This window comes from Polyodon spathula, unplaced genomic scaffold, assembly GCF_017654505.1.
Source record: "Polyodon spathula isolate WHYD16114869_AA unplaced genomic scaffold, ASM1765450v1 scaffolds_881, whole genome shotgun sequence".
Lineage (NCBI taxonomy): Eukaryota > Metazoa > Chordata > Actinopteri > Acipenseriformes > Polyodontidae > Polyodon > Polyodon spathula.
In genome coordinates this window covers 1-11,820 of record NW_024472368.1, presented here as the reverse complement: position 1 = coordinate 11,820, position 11,820 = coordinate 1, and the positions used below count along the sequence as shown (strand labels likewise).

General features: G+C 46.2%; 1 protein-coding gene across 1 annotated transcript; it reads right to left on the bottom strand.

The window, feature by feature from the left end:
• Positions 1-397: 397 nt before the first annotated feature.
• si:ch211-214c7.4 (titin homolog) lies at positions 398-9,788 on the bottom strand. The gene is made up of 4 exons (XM_041242000.1): positions 9,073-9,788; positions 8,497-8,581; positions 4,882-5,060; positions 398-4,120 (listed from the first exon to the last, which is right to left on the bottom strand). Exons 1-4 carry the CDS (start codon positions 9,656-9,658, stop codon positions 783-785), a joined length of 4,188 nt encoding a protein of 1,395 aa, XP_041097934.1. The 5' UTR covers positions 9,659-9,788; the 3' UTR covers positions 398-782.
• Positions 9,789-11,820: the final 2,032 nt, after the last annotated feature.

Here is an 11,820-nt window from a genome sequence, read left to right as displayed (position 1 = left end):
GCTTGTAAAATGGAGATACCAGCTACAGTACAAGATTTTCAGTGTAGGATAGCTTGAACTCATAGGTGGTCTTGCATGACACTGCTGCCATCATCAAGGTGTTCCTTACACACTAGTGTGCCAGTTCACCAAGGAGAGTCTACAAGACAATGTGGAGCTGCTTTCCAGACAGAGTAGGGGAGGAAATCTTGGGAGAGGGTTTGAATTTGGAATCAATGAGACAACAAAATGACAGCACCAAATGTGGCGTTACTAAAATAGGTAATTAACTGGTTACATAATTTGTACCTTATGGAGGCAAGCTAGTGTCATTCTACAAGACTGTGCAAACCTTAACCTTCAAACAAAACAAAAAAAAAAAAAAAAAAAAAAAGCTTTAAATAAAAACTACCAAGAGTGCATATTAAATATCTACTTTTATTTAAAGCTATATATTGAAATTCCACCCCCCAATAAACAAACAAAACAGGAAATGAAGAGTACAAATCCCTTAAGTTTGAAAGAGGTGTAACACATTCCAATGACGCACATACAAAAACAAAATTATAAAAAGGGAAAAGTCTCAGGTTAAAAACAGAAGGAATATACAACAAGATGAGAGTCCTTTAATAGTTCTATTAAGGGCTTCACGGAAAACGTCTTCCAATCCACAGGAGCTAAATGATTAAGTGTATTGTAGTGTTATTCTTCAAGGGTAGGTTCTAGCAGCTATTGCACATACAAGATTTTAAGCTTTTATAAAGGGTGGCACTGGTCTAATGGGAGATTCCCCAAATGCATTACTATACGTTACCTGTAAGCATGCTATCAGTTGTTTCACAAATAGCAGAGTAGTAGGGTGGAGCATGGTCCCCATCACTTGGCGAAGCCGCTGGAGAGTTAAGTGCATGGTCAGGGGAATCCCGATCGGATTCCTCACTTGGCAAGTCACTGATCATGTTTGGCATGCCGGGGTTTGCAGAGGAACAGTCTGTATCCAGGTTTCCGAGCAGAGTCGGAAACGGCGACGTCACACAAAACATGTACTCGCAGTCTCCCTTGTTCCCGGACTTTGGTAGTTGCGGGGCAGTCTCGCAGGGAGAGGTGTCCTCCAAGGTCAGGAGATCCACGTTGCGGTCTTTGTTGTTCTGGTAAGAGTCCATTCCTTTGGAGTCAGGAGCTGTTGGAACAGCCCTCTGTGTCTGCTCCTCAACCTGCTGGAGATTCAGTTCCTTCATCAAGGTGTTGTCCTTGCTTTCCTCCAGAAGTTGATCTTCGTTCTCCAGAGAGAAGATACCAGGGCTCTTGCTGCAGCTTTCTGTCATGGAGTGGGCATTGGAAGTGCAGTCAAAGGCGTACGAAGCCACAGAATTGGTCGAATGCGGGGTGTCTGGCCCGCCAGCATCGGTGGACATCATATGTTGCTCCTCGTACTCCTCTACGGACTGGAGCTCGGTTGGGAGTTTGCAGTCGGGAACCACAACGGCTTCCTCCTCCGTCAACTTCTTCCCCGTCTCCTCAAAAGCGATGTTGTCGATCCCAATGAATCCAACCACTCCTGGGTCGTTAATCAGAATCTCCCCTTCGGTGTCAGAGTGGTCCTCTTCGGTCACCTCCTCAGAAGATGCAACAGACTCTGTTGGGGGATCACCCAAAATGTCATCAGCGGGGAGGGTCTCTGTCTCCTCATCCCCCTTTTCTAGATGTATCCCCAAATCCTGGTCCAGCGGGAGGTCCTCCAGCGGGCTGATAATCTGGTGATGAAGCTGAATTCCTCCAAGCTTCTCTTCCGATTTAGATTCAACCCCAGAACTGCTGTTGTAATCCTTCAGCTCCTCTGGAGTGCTGGTCTCGCTGCTGCTTTGGGCAGCCAGCTCTGGGCCACTCAGGGTGCTTGATTTTGACAGTCCTTTCTCTGGCTCCCTCTCAGGGGGAGAGGCAGGGCTCTCAAAGGGCAGTTTGTCGGCCTCCTCTTGGGGGCTACCAGGTGCCGCCTCTTTCTCTGTCTTGGGCGGATTGTGAGGCTCTGCTTGTTTGCACAGCTCCGCCAGGGACTCAACTGGCAAAGACTGAGGCTTGGCTGCCATGGAGTATAGCAGTTCTTGTTCCGTTGGGGTCTCACATACAGGAGTAGGCAGTTCATCTGGACTTGAGTTGAACTCAACTCCCATGCAAGCGGAATCGCTTGCACCTTTTTCTGACAATACAGTTTCCACACTCTGCGGCTCAGCTTCCATATTAGGGGCACTGAACGTAGTATCCTCTTGTAAGTCAGTATTGTATGAGTCCATTATATTTTCAGCAGAATTTAGTTGAAATCCAGCAGTCTCTTCTCGCACAGGACTTGCGTCAGCTTCAGGAGTGAAAGAAACAAAGGGATTGTTTGCAGACAAATTATTTTCCGGTACTTCAGTTTCTGCCGGAGGCTGGACTGCTTGGGCAGTGTGCTCTGGCACTTCAAAATCCACCGCAGTGGTAGCGCTCAAGAAGTTCAAGTTATCAGGGGTCTTAAGGTCCACATCACGTGACATCTCTTCCACCAGGTCATCTTCATCAGGATTTCCATAACTTTCCAGCCCACTCTCTGTAACGACCTCGCTCACCATCTCTACATCTTCATCGTCCTCGTGTTCGACATTCTCTGTGCTTTCAGGGTCAACTTTTTCCGATCCAACATCCATATCATAGTCCCGGTCTTCCGAAGCGTTAACAGGATGTGCAGCGCCTCTTTCTTGCAGGAAGTAGTCTTGTTGAACATCAAGAGCCACTTCAATATCAGGGGAAGCACCACGACCAACCTCCCTCAAATCATCCATGCTTTCCATTCCTTCTAGAAGTCCAGCGTCCGACTGCGGTGCGCTCAGTTCGGACATGCAGGGCTGGCTAACATCTTCAGAGTCCATTTCGGAAGTCAACCCTTGGTGCATGTCTATCCCGGAGGGTTCGCTCCTTTCCATGTACTCGGTTTGCTCTGCCACCGTCTTGGACCCCTCTTCGGTGGCCTGGGACTCTCCCATCTCTGACACCGAAGAGTGACTAAAATCTTCTTCTGACCGAATCTCGTCATCTTCGTTAATTTCTGCATCTGCTTTTTCAATCTCGCCCTTGTCTTTTTGTGCTCCCATGTTGTCAGTTGGCACGACTGCTTTTCTTTCTGCACCCCATGAAGGGGGCATCTCTTCCTCCTCCTCCTCCTCCTCCTCCGTTTCTGGTTGCTCTTTCTTCTCCAGTAATGCCGATTCACACAACGGAGTCTCCAACTTAAATTCTTGGTGTTCCCAATATTGTTCAGGCATCACTTGGACCTCTTTTGGTTCTTCTGGGAACAAGGATTCCACCACTGGTTCATCAGCCAAAGCCTTCTCCTGGCTTTCAGAACATGCAAGAGCCGTCTCCTCCACACTAGGCTCGGGGACAACCGTCTCGCTTAGAGAAAGAAGAGTAGCTGCATTTCCTTTCTCTCCAGCAAAGGGAACGTCATTTGTGGTCTCAAGCTCTACTGCAGGCACATCATGCATTTCTGAAGAAGCTCCCTCGGCAACAACCGCCTGTTTGGCTGTGGCCCCAGGAGAAGGGAGAACAGCTTGCACAGACGGCACTGTAGCATCCTCGGTCGGGCTAACGTGGCTTTCGACAGCGCTCTGTGGAACAACCACCTCCTCCTTCAGGTCTAGGTGGGGCATCTTCGTTGGTTCAGTTGCAGGATCAGCTGCGACAGCAACCACAGCAGAAGCAGGCGTCGCCTTGGACCCTTTCTTAGATTCCGCGCTAGTCATGATTGGCTGAACTGACTGCGTGGGCTTGGTCCCCAGCCTCCTAACCGGCACTGGAGCGCTGCTCCCAATGGGTTTCTTAGGGCTGGGGGAGGCTGTTTTCATCATCCCGGCTTTGGTGGGATTGCGAGGGCTGCCGGCACTCTTTAACGGAGACTGGGTTTTCGAATCCAGTTTCAATTTTACTTTCTCAGTCGCCTTGGGAGTTGAGGGCAAGCGTTTGGGGTCCGCGTTCTTGTTCACGACAGGAGCAGCAGCAGGGGTCACCTTTGCTGGCTCTGTTCTGATGGGCTTCACTGCAGCCGTCTTTGCCGGGGCAGCGGTGGTTGTAGGTCTCTTGGAGGCGGTTGTGGACGGTCTGGTGACATCTGGAACAGTCAAAGAGGGAATTAGCTTCATGGAAAGACATTGATTGCATAAGAATAGTAAAACTATCTAGGCTATAAAACCACCACTAAATCACATTTTTATCTCTTTAACCCATTAAGTACCAGTTTAAAAATAAATAAAACACAAGCTGTATATGGAATTTGATACATTCTAAATACTTAATCCTTTGGTTTGGCTACAAACTGCTGCAGCCTATTTTCACAGCAGTGAAATTTCACTCCAGCTATGAAGCTCAACCGATAAATTGGACTTTAGCATCACTGTGGGGAGCAAAACACCACGAAATTGATACATTTTAGGCTTCATTTTCTTATATATTGAGGCGTAATAAGCAACTGGAGGACTATTTGCAGAACAGTAACAGACAACTAATACGGTTAACAAGAGTGCCAAAAAAACAAAAAAAAAAACTAACCTGTCCTCAAATGAGGACAGTGACACTAATTGGGCTAAGTCTTGCTGCAAAAAAATGGTGAACGTCCTCAGACTGAAACAGACCAGTCTAAAGCTCAGCCTTCCTGGATAAGTCTCGTATTTAACAGGATATAGCACTGCTGAACATTAATATGCATTGCAATGTGAAATATCATAACCAAATTACTTGCGTGGAAACAGGGCACTTGGAAGACCTTTTCAAATCATGATAAAAAAAAAAAGGGGTTGGGAACTCCCTTTAAAAAAAGAACACCGTTGCTTCTCACCCAGCCCCCTTTAAAGTCCTTCCCACCAACCCCCCTACCTTTTTTGGCAGGAGCCGAGACCGTCTTGCTGGGCAGGGTAGTTGTCCTGCTTGGTTGAGTGGTTGTCTTGCTAGGCTGCGATGCAGCAGGCTTGGAACTAGATGGCGCTGAAACTCCAGCCCTGGCTGGGGCGGGTCGGGGAGCTGCACTGGCTGCTGGGCGGGAGGAAGCAGCAGGTCTGAAAAGAGCAAACAAAAGGAGAATCAGTGTTGCACATTGAACAGGAGTTAGATTAGCACTAGACACATCTAGTGGGAATCTGACTAATGCAATAATCTAACCCAAAGGTTCTTTAACTTTCTGAATAGAAAAACAGAAAATCTTAACTATTTAAGGCTGGCGTCACACCCTTTTCATATAATAAAGTCAAAATTCAAGTAGATGTTTTGTGTTTTATACTAAGTATCACAAGGCCTTTCTCTGGACCACAATCACCCGAATGCACTGCCACACCCAATTTTCACAACAACAAAAGAACATTTCTGTACCTTAAATATGTATGGATGTTTTACAAACCAGAAGACTCCAGAATTTCCTGCGACCTCCTGGTTAAACTTTGGGTACCCCCAGTATAAGAACCACGAAGCTAGCTGGCAATTGAACACCTCTACCACTCAAGTTATATACTGTCAAAAATAAGGGGTGATATTTAAGTTCCTAGATATTTAATAGCCAATTACCTTTTTCTTATGGGAGGCTGCTGCAGTAACGTGGCTTAGTCACGGGACCGCAGTTCCATAAATGAAGTGTTTTGGTAGCTGGTAACAAAAGCTTGCTAAACAACTGGAACAAATCCCAACTTGGTGGTTTCAGAAAAAGGGAGACTTGCATACTCCTGGTTTGAATAATTCCAGCAAGGTCAGCAAAACAGTGCATCTATTTGCATGCATTACCTCCAGGAGGTTTAGCAAAGGGATTATGCAAAGAAGCACGCCAGTGTTATACTTCACAGTACAGCATAATCCAAGGTCTCGTCCGACACGCAGCACAGTAGAGGATTAATAGAAATCGCCACAGGGCAGATGTGCAATTATGCTATTCACAACATCAACGCCCTCTCTTCCCCCGGCTTCTGACCTTTATCACTACTGTCAAGATAAGCTGGATCAATGAGGGGCACTTTCCACAAGCACCACATTTGGTTGAAACAAATTTAAGAAATTAAATCCTTTACTGAATCCTGCCCCGATGCAGTAAAAAAAAAAAAAAAAAAAAAAAAATGCAGATGACACTGGAATAGAGTGTCTGCTTTAAAAAACGCTCCCAGTCTTGTCCAGTATATCTGGGGCATTGCAAAGATGCAGTGTTCAGTTTATTAGATGCCTATAATCCCCCTTGAATTCTGAAGTACAAACAAATAAATCAAATCCATGACCTCAGCTGACTTGCTGTTCTGCCTCAGTCACATCAGGGTTCTGCATGCGTTTCAATATTGAATCCTGACATGCCCAGTGCCAGACACTGCTATATAATGCCAGGGAAAACAGGCAGTTATATAGATTAGGCATACTATTAATATTTACAAGTATAGATATAGAAACTTTTGTCTAACTTATTTATTTTTAACTGTGCCTCTCCAGTCTTACTGATCAATTGCCCTCAAAATTGGATAACCCACAAATTCATTTGCCATAGGGAACCTCTACTTCCTGTCGCCAACCAAAAAGAAGAAAATGCTTGTGGCTTTTCCCCCCCACCCTATAATTTTTGAAATTTTCCAGAACACATTTTTAGACTGCACTATTAAGCAAAATTAGGTGAATCAAATTGTGGGGGGTATCAATTTTCTTCTAGGAAGCCATTCAAATCAAAAAAGCCATCCAGCACATTCCTATTTTAGGCAGCGGTTGGAGCAAACCACTGCCAGAGAAGTAAAAATATATTATAATAAAAACAGAAAGTTGCTTCTTCCAGATTGACCCCCCCCCCACCCAAAGAGCAAGACTGCATTCCTCTTCAATGCTATAGACCTGCACACCCGCTTCCACGTGCACAGAGACACCAACTACTCCACATCCGAAGAGGGAGCCATCAAGCAGCTCCAGCTGGTCTCCGAGCTCACAGCAGCCCGGGATGGTTTACGAGGCAGGATATTCGCTTGGAAATGTCTTCATTAATGTTTCAGGACATCTTGAGTGGAATTGGGGGTTGGGGCAGAGAGAGCGGCTAAGCGCAGCTTTCATGAGAATAGTGCAGATGCTTTATTTGACTTTTTCTAGTCTGTCTCGCGGCGAGCAGAGCAGATCTCATTTGGGATAGGAAAAGCCTGATCCCCCATAAAGCAAAGGGACCTCCCTCAAGGTTCATGATCATGGATCTGATTTTTAACATTGCACAGATGATGTGGCATCCAGACTGAGATCTGATGCAATGCACAAGTGTGATCTACAGTAGATCGGCACACACTGCGTACTTGCCCAAACAAGGAGGGCTAAGGATCTGAAATACCAGGAGACTACATTACTGAACTTTAGATTTTTGCACAAGACCAGACTATCTTAGCAGCAGGGCTACCAACGAGTTTAAAACATTAGCACACATTAAAAGGTTACATTTTGCTCAAGCACGTAACATCTACAATATGCGTGTGTTAGCATTTTCTATGCTTGCACGTTATTTGCTGTAATTATAAAAAGTCACGACACTCTCTATTGTAGGGTTTCAAGTCCCGGGAGTCAAAAGAGGCTTCTCTCCAGGATTAATAAAGCTCAGATGTTCGATGTCCAGACGTGTTCCTGAGGTTCACCCAATAGCCCGGGGATGCGATGGTCAATTAACCAGACTCCAATTCTTTCATAACTTAAACTGTAAACCTCTTTGAATGCTGCCCTGCACTGGTGTTCTGCTATCCTTCCTTGTGGTCTGGTCTGTTGACCACAGAACTATAGCCTGGCCTTCTGCGCAATCTTTATCAAAGCTGCCCAGTAAAGGCCGTTTTTGGCTTTCAGAAAGGCTTTAAAACAAGCATTTTATGCTTTTTACTTGTACCCAAGTAATAAATCATTGTGCAATTCTGTACCAGCTGCACCACATTTAAAATGACTAATCAAGACTAGGTGGAGCTCAGTGGAATGTAATTTTTTTTTTTTTGTGTATACCACGCTGTTAATTTTTTAAGATACAAGGAATGTTATAGACTTGGATTCTTTTAAAAGCATACCTTATTTTATTTCACCTCCAGGGCAGCCAAAACTCACTTCAGCGCAGCTTTGATTTATAATTTACATTGAGAACTTCATGCCCAGTGAAAATCTGAAAGCAACTAAAAGTTCCACACAAGAAGCTGAAGTGTGTTAATGACCTGCAGGTTTTTTGGTCGAACCCTCAGATCACAAGTTCAAACACACGAGTGTCACTCCGTTGGTTTCACCGGCATACAGAACAGCAGCCAACACTAAATCGAGAGTCACAACTTCCACACCACTCTTCCACGACCACATGAACAAAGTCAACATCGGGACCACCCGTGATCTTTCATTCCTTTGTCCACTTACAAGGGCTTGCAGTGGCAACACACTCCATTGCAGCTCCAATACCAAGGAAACGTTGTATAGAATGCTATATGTGGAGAGCCAACATGGCAGACACAGGGATCCAGTTTCCTATCAGCTTACCTGGCTGTCTTGGGAGCCGCCACTTTCTCCGTTTTAGCTGCTGGTGTTGCTCTTGACGGCTGCACTGTTGTACTGGGTTTAGGACCTGTCAGAGAAACAAACACACTGTAAATCCACACTGAACACGACAACCATGTGGACTGAAGTAACGACAGGCTGGTTCAGTGGAACTCAAAAGTTGTGCCCACGACTGCTGGAAATCTCCATTAGGAGATGTATTTGTAGAACTGAAGCTGTTACAAATCTACTACTCTGCTCTTAGTCTCTACTTCTGTGCAACCGATTCAATCTGTATTAACAGAAAAATGATCACAAACACACACATTTTTGAGGTCCTCTGCACGAGGAGATTAAAATAAAAAAAAAAAAACACAACCCTCGGCTCTAATCATTTCAACCACAAATGATTTGTTAATATAACATGGGTTTTCCCCAGAACAAGAGGCGCAGCGCTCCCTGACAGACTGCCTAACTCAATACATTCTTTAAAACACAGTCTGCCACTACATGCAAAGACTCAGAAGTGGAGCGCTGCAGCGTACACACACACACACGCTCCTGTGAACGCTCACGCACCCGCAGTACTGGGCCGGACTTTCGCGCCAGCGGTTGTCCCAGTTGGAGTCGCCACCTTCTTCGTCGGAGGCTGCTTCACCCCATTGGCCGCGGCACTGGAAGAGGCGGGTGCAGTGGCGGGTCTGGCTGCGGCTGGCTTCCTCTCAGCCGCTTTGGATGTTGCCGCGCCAACAGGCCTCTTTGCAGGAGCGACGGTTTTCTTTTCAACTCCTGCTGCCGCCACCGCCGTTTTTTTGGCCAATCCATTGGCAACTGTTTTCCGATCTCCGTTACTGGTCCGTTGCTGGGCTGTACCGGTCTTGTTAGACGTTCCTGTGGTCCCAGTAGGCTTACCAGCTGCAGCACCAGGTTTCCCCTTGACTGGAGCACCTTTGGTCTTGGGTTTGACGTGGGCGACAGGGACCTTGTCATTCACCTCCTCCTCAGCAGGGGGAGTAGTTTCCTCAGTGGCAGACTTGTTCTCTGGCTGTGGAGGAGGCTGCTGCTGCTGTTGCTCTTCCCCTGGGGGTGCTGCCTCAATCACAGGCTCCACCCCAATACCAGCTTCAGGTTCCATTGTCGCTGTGGCAACCCCATCCGATTTCATCTCCCCGGCACTTCCTTGCTTAATCTATTGCAGCGCTTGATCTTGAATGCTCGAGTCACAGGATCAGTTGAACCAGTCCCCTTTTTTTCCAAAGCGATCAAACAACCTGTTAAAAACAAATACAAAGTAGTAGATTAGGCAAAGTACAGAAACGTGGGTTCTGATCCTCATACCTTTTCCTACGACTCCAATTTCTAGTTGTAAACTCATTCAATAAGCTAAAGAGACTGTAGAGGAGATTGTTAAAACAGCAGCAAATAAATCACATGTTTAAACAGTCATTATTAACACCAGATTAGACGCCACGCCCCAGGTGGGACTGAGCGCTAGCAAGGGACTGACATTCAAGGGGTTGGACATCCTCTGCACAGCGTGGTTCTCCCATTCCCAGCATTGAACTGGGAAGCAAGGATAAAAGGAAACTGTTCTACCATGCATTGCTCTACTGTGATTACATGATAATACTGTATCTTGAGGAGCTACATATTGTAATGCAAGACACCAACATTGCGCACTGTAAAGGATTATTGAATTAAGGGATATTAATGCTTTGTTTTTAATTGTTTTGTATATTTGATGTACAGTACGAAATAAAACTCACAGTAATTCTAAATGCCTATGTATTGCAGCTAAGGCATATGCAGTTATAGTAAAAATGGGAAGCCAACTCCAGGACTGCGATATCCGAATCCGCAGTACAGCAAGGGGCAATAACGAGGGGTGGGCGTATCTGAAAGTAGATGAAATTGAGAGAGGGGGGCGAGGAGGGTGTTCCTAAATCAAGCTTGTAGGAAGTCATGAATGCCCCATCCACCCAGGTTAGTCAGAATAGAGGAAGAGCTAAAAGTAACTATACAGGCTGAACAAACTTTACTCAGTTGATCCTTTACCAACAGGGATGCATGTCATCCAGAGAAACTAGACCCACACCACACACACACATCACCCTCCCCTTGAAAAAGGAGGCTAGTCAGCTGTGCTTCCCCATCAACCCTTCCCAGATTCCCCCTGCGTTTGAGGCGCTGTGGGTTAGTCCAGCTGTCCGGGTATCTAAGCTCGCGGGAGACTGGTTCAGAGGAATGGGGGTGGAGGGGGGGGGGGGTTATTGCTGTCTTGTTTCCAGTTAAGGAAACAAGACAGCAGTGCAAGAATATGTGAGAGAAACAAAGCAAAGGAAGTAATGGAATGAGGAGTTAGCTGATTGCATACCATAAGAAATACTGCCTAGGACACCAGACCCACGTCATCATTATCACAGGGCTGGTTCTTGCACAGCTGAATTCACTCCCAGCCCCACCATGCCTTTGACTTGTTCAGCCCTGGCCCTTTAAACTGCAGGTTCAGCACAGGTGAAGAGCAAGAGCTTGATGAAGCATTGCTATGAGGTCTCAGGCCTGCACCCATTTAAAAAAAAAAAAATCACACCTTACAGGGGTGAGCAACCTTCTCCCTTCCTGCCAGGTCCTTGTTCCACCCATGCTAATCATTTAACCAAATTAAACCTCCACTCTGCTCCTATGAGTTCACAGTAGAAACCGGTTGCATTTAGTACAGACTGGCCCTGGAAGATTGGGAGTTGCCCAAGCCTGCTCCAGAACTTAAGAAAAGCGCAGCGTTGCAGCGACTCCCCTCTCCCCTCTCCCCCTGGACATGCATCCAGCAGGGGAGGCAGCATATGCATGCGAGCGAGAGTGGAGCGACCTGGCGCGTCAGACGTATGGAGCTTACACAATAGGGAAGCGGCTCTGTGCCAAGAACAGCGACAACCCTTCGGAGACCTCAATAGGGACCAAGCTGAGCCCCAGAGTTCAGAGACAATGGAGGACTCCTCCCCATTCCAACGCGCTCAAGCATGCACAGTACTGCGGTCCAACTGAAATACTCAAAATAATTTGGATTCTCAAAGCAAAACGGAGTAAAGAACACCATGGCAAAGAAGCTGAAGTGCTGTAAAGAACGGTTTAACATTGTGTTGATGGGATCTGTGTACAGGGTTAGGGCTTGCAGAAGTGTTTGGCTCAACCCACACCTCTTCATTTGGTCCCAGATGATTCCTGGGTATAATGGACATCAAGATGCATACTGTATGAAGGTTTAAAAAACGATAAACTGTAAATGTTTACCCCCCCACCACACTTAATTTCATTCTTTACATTATCTAT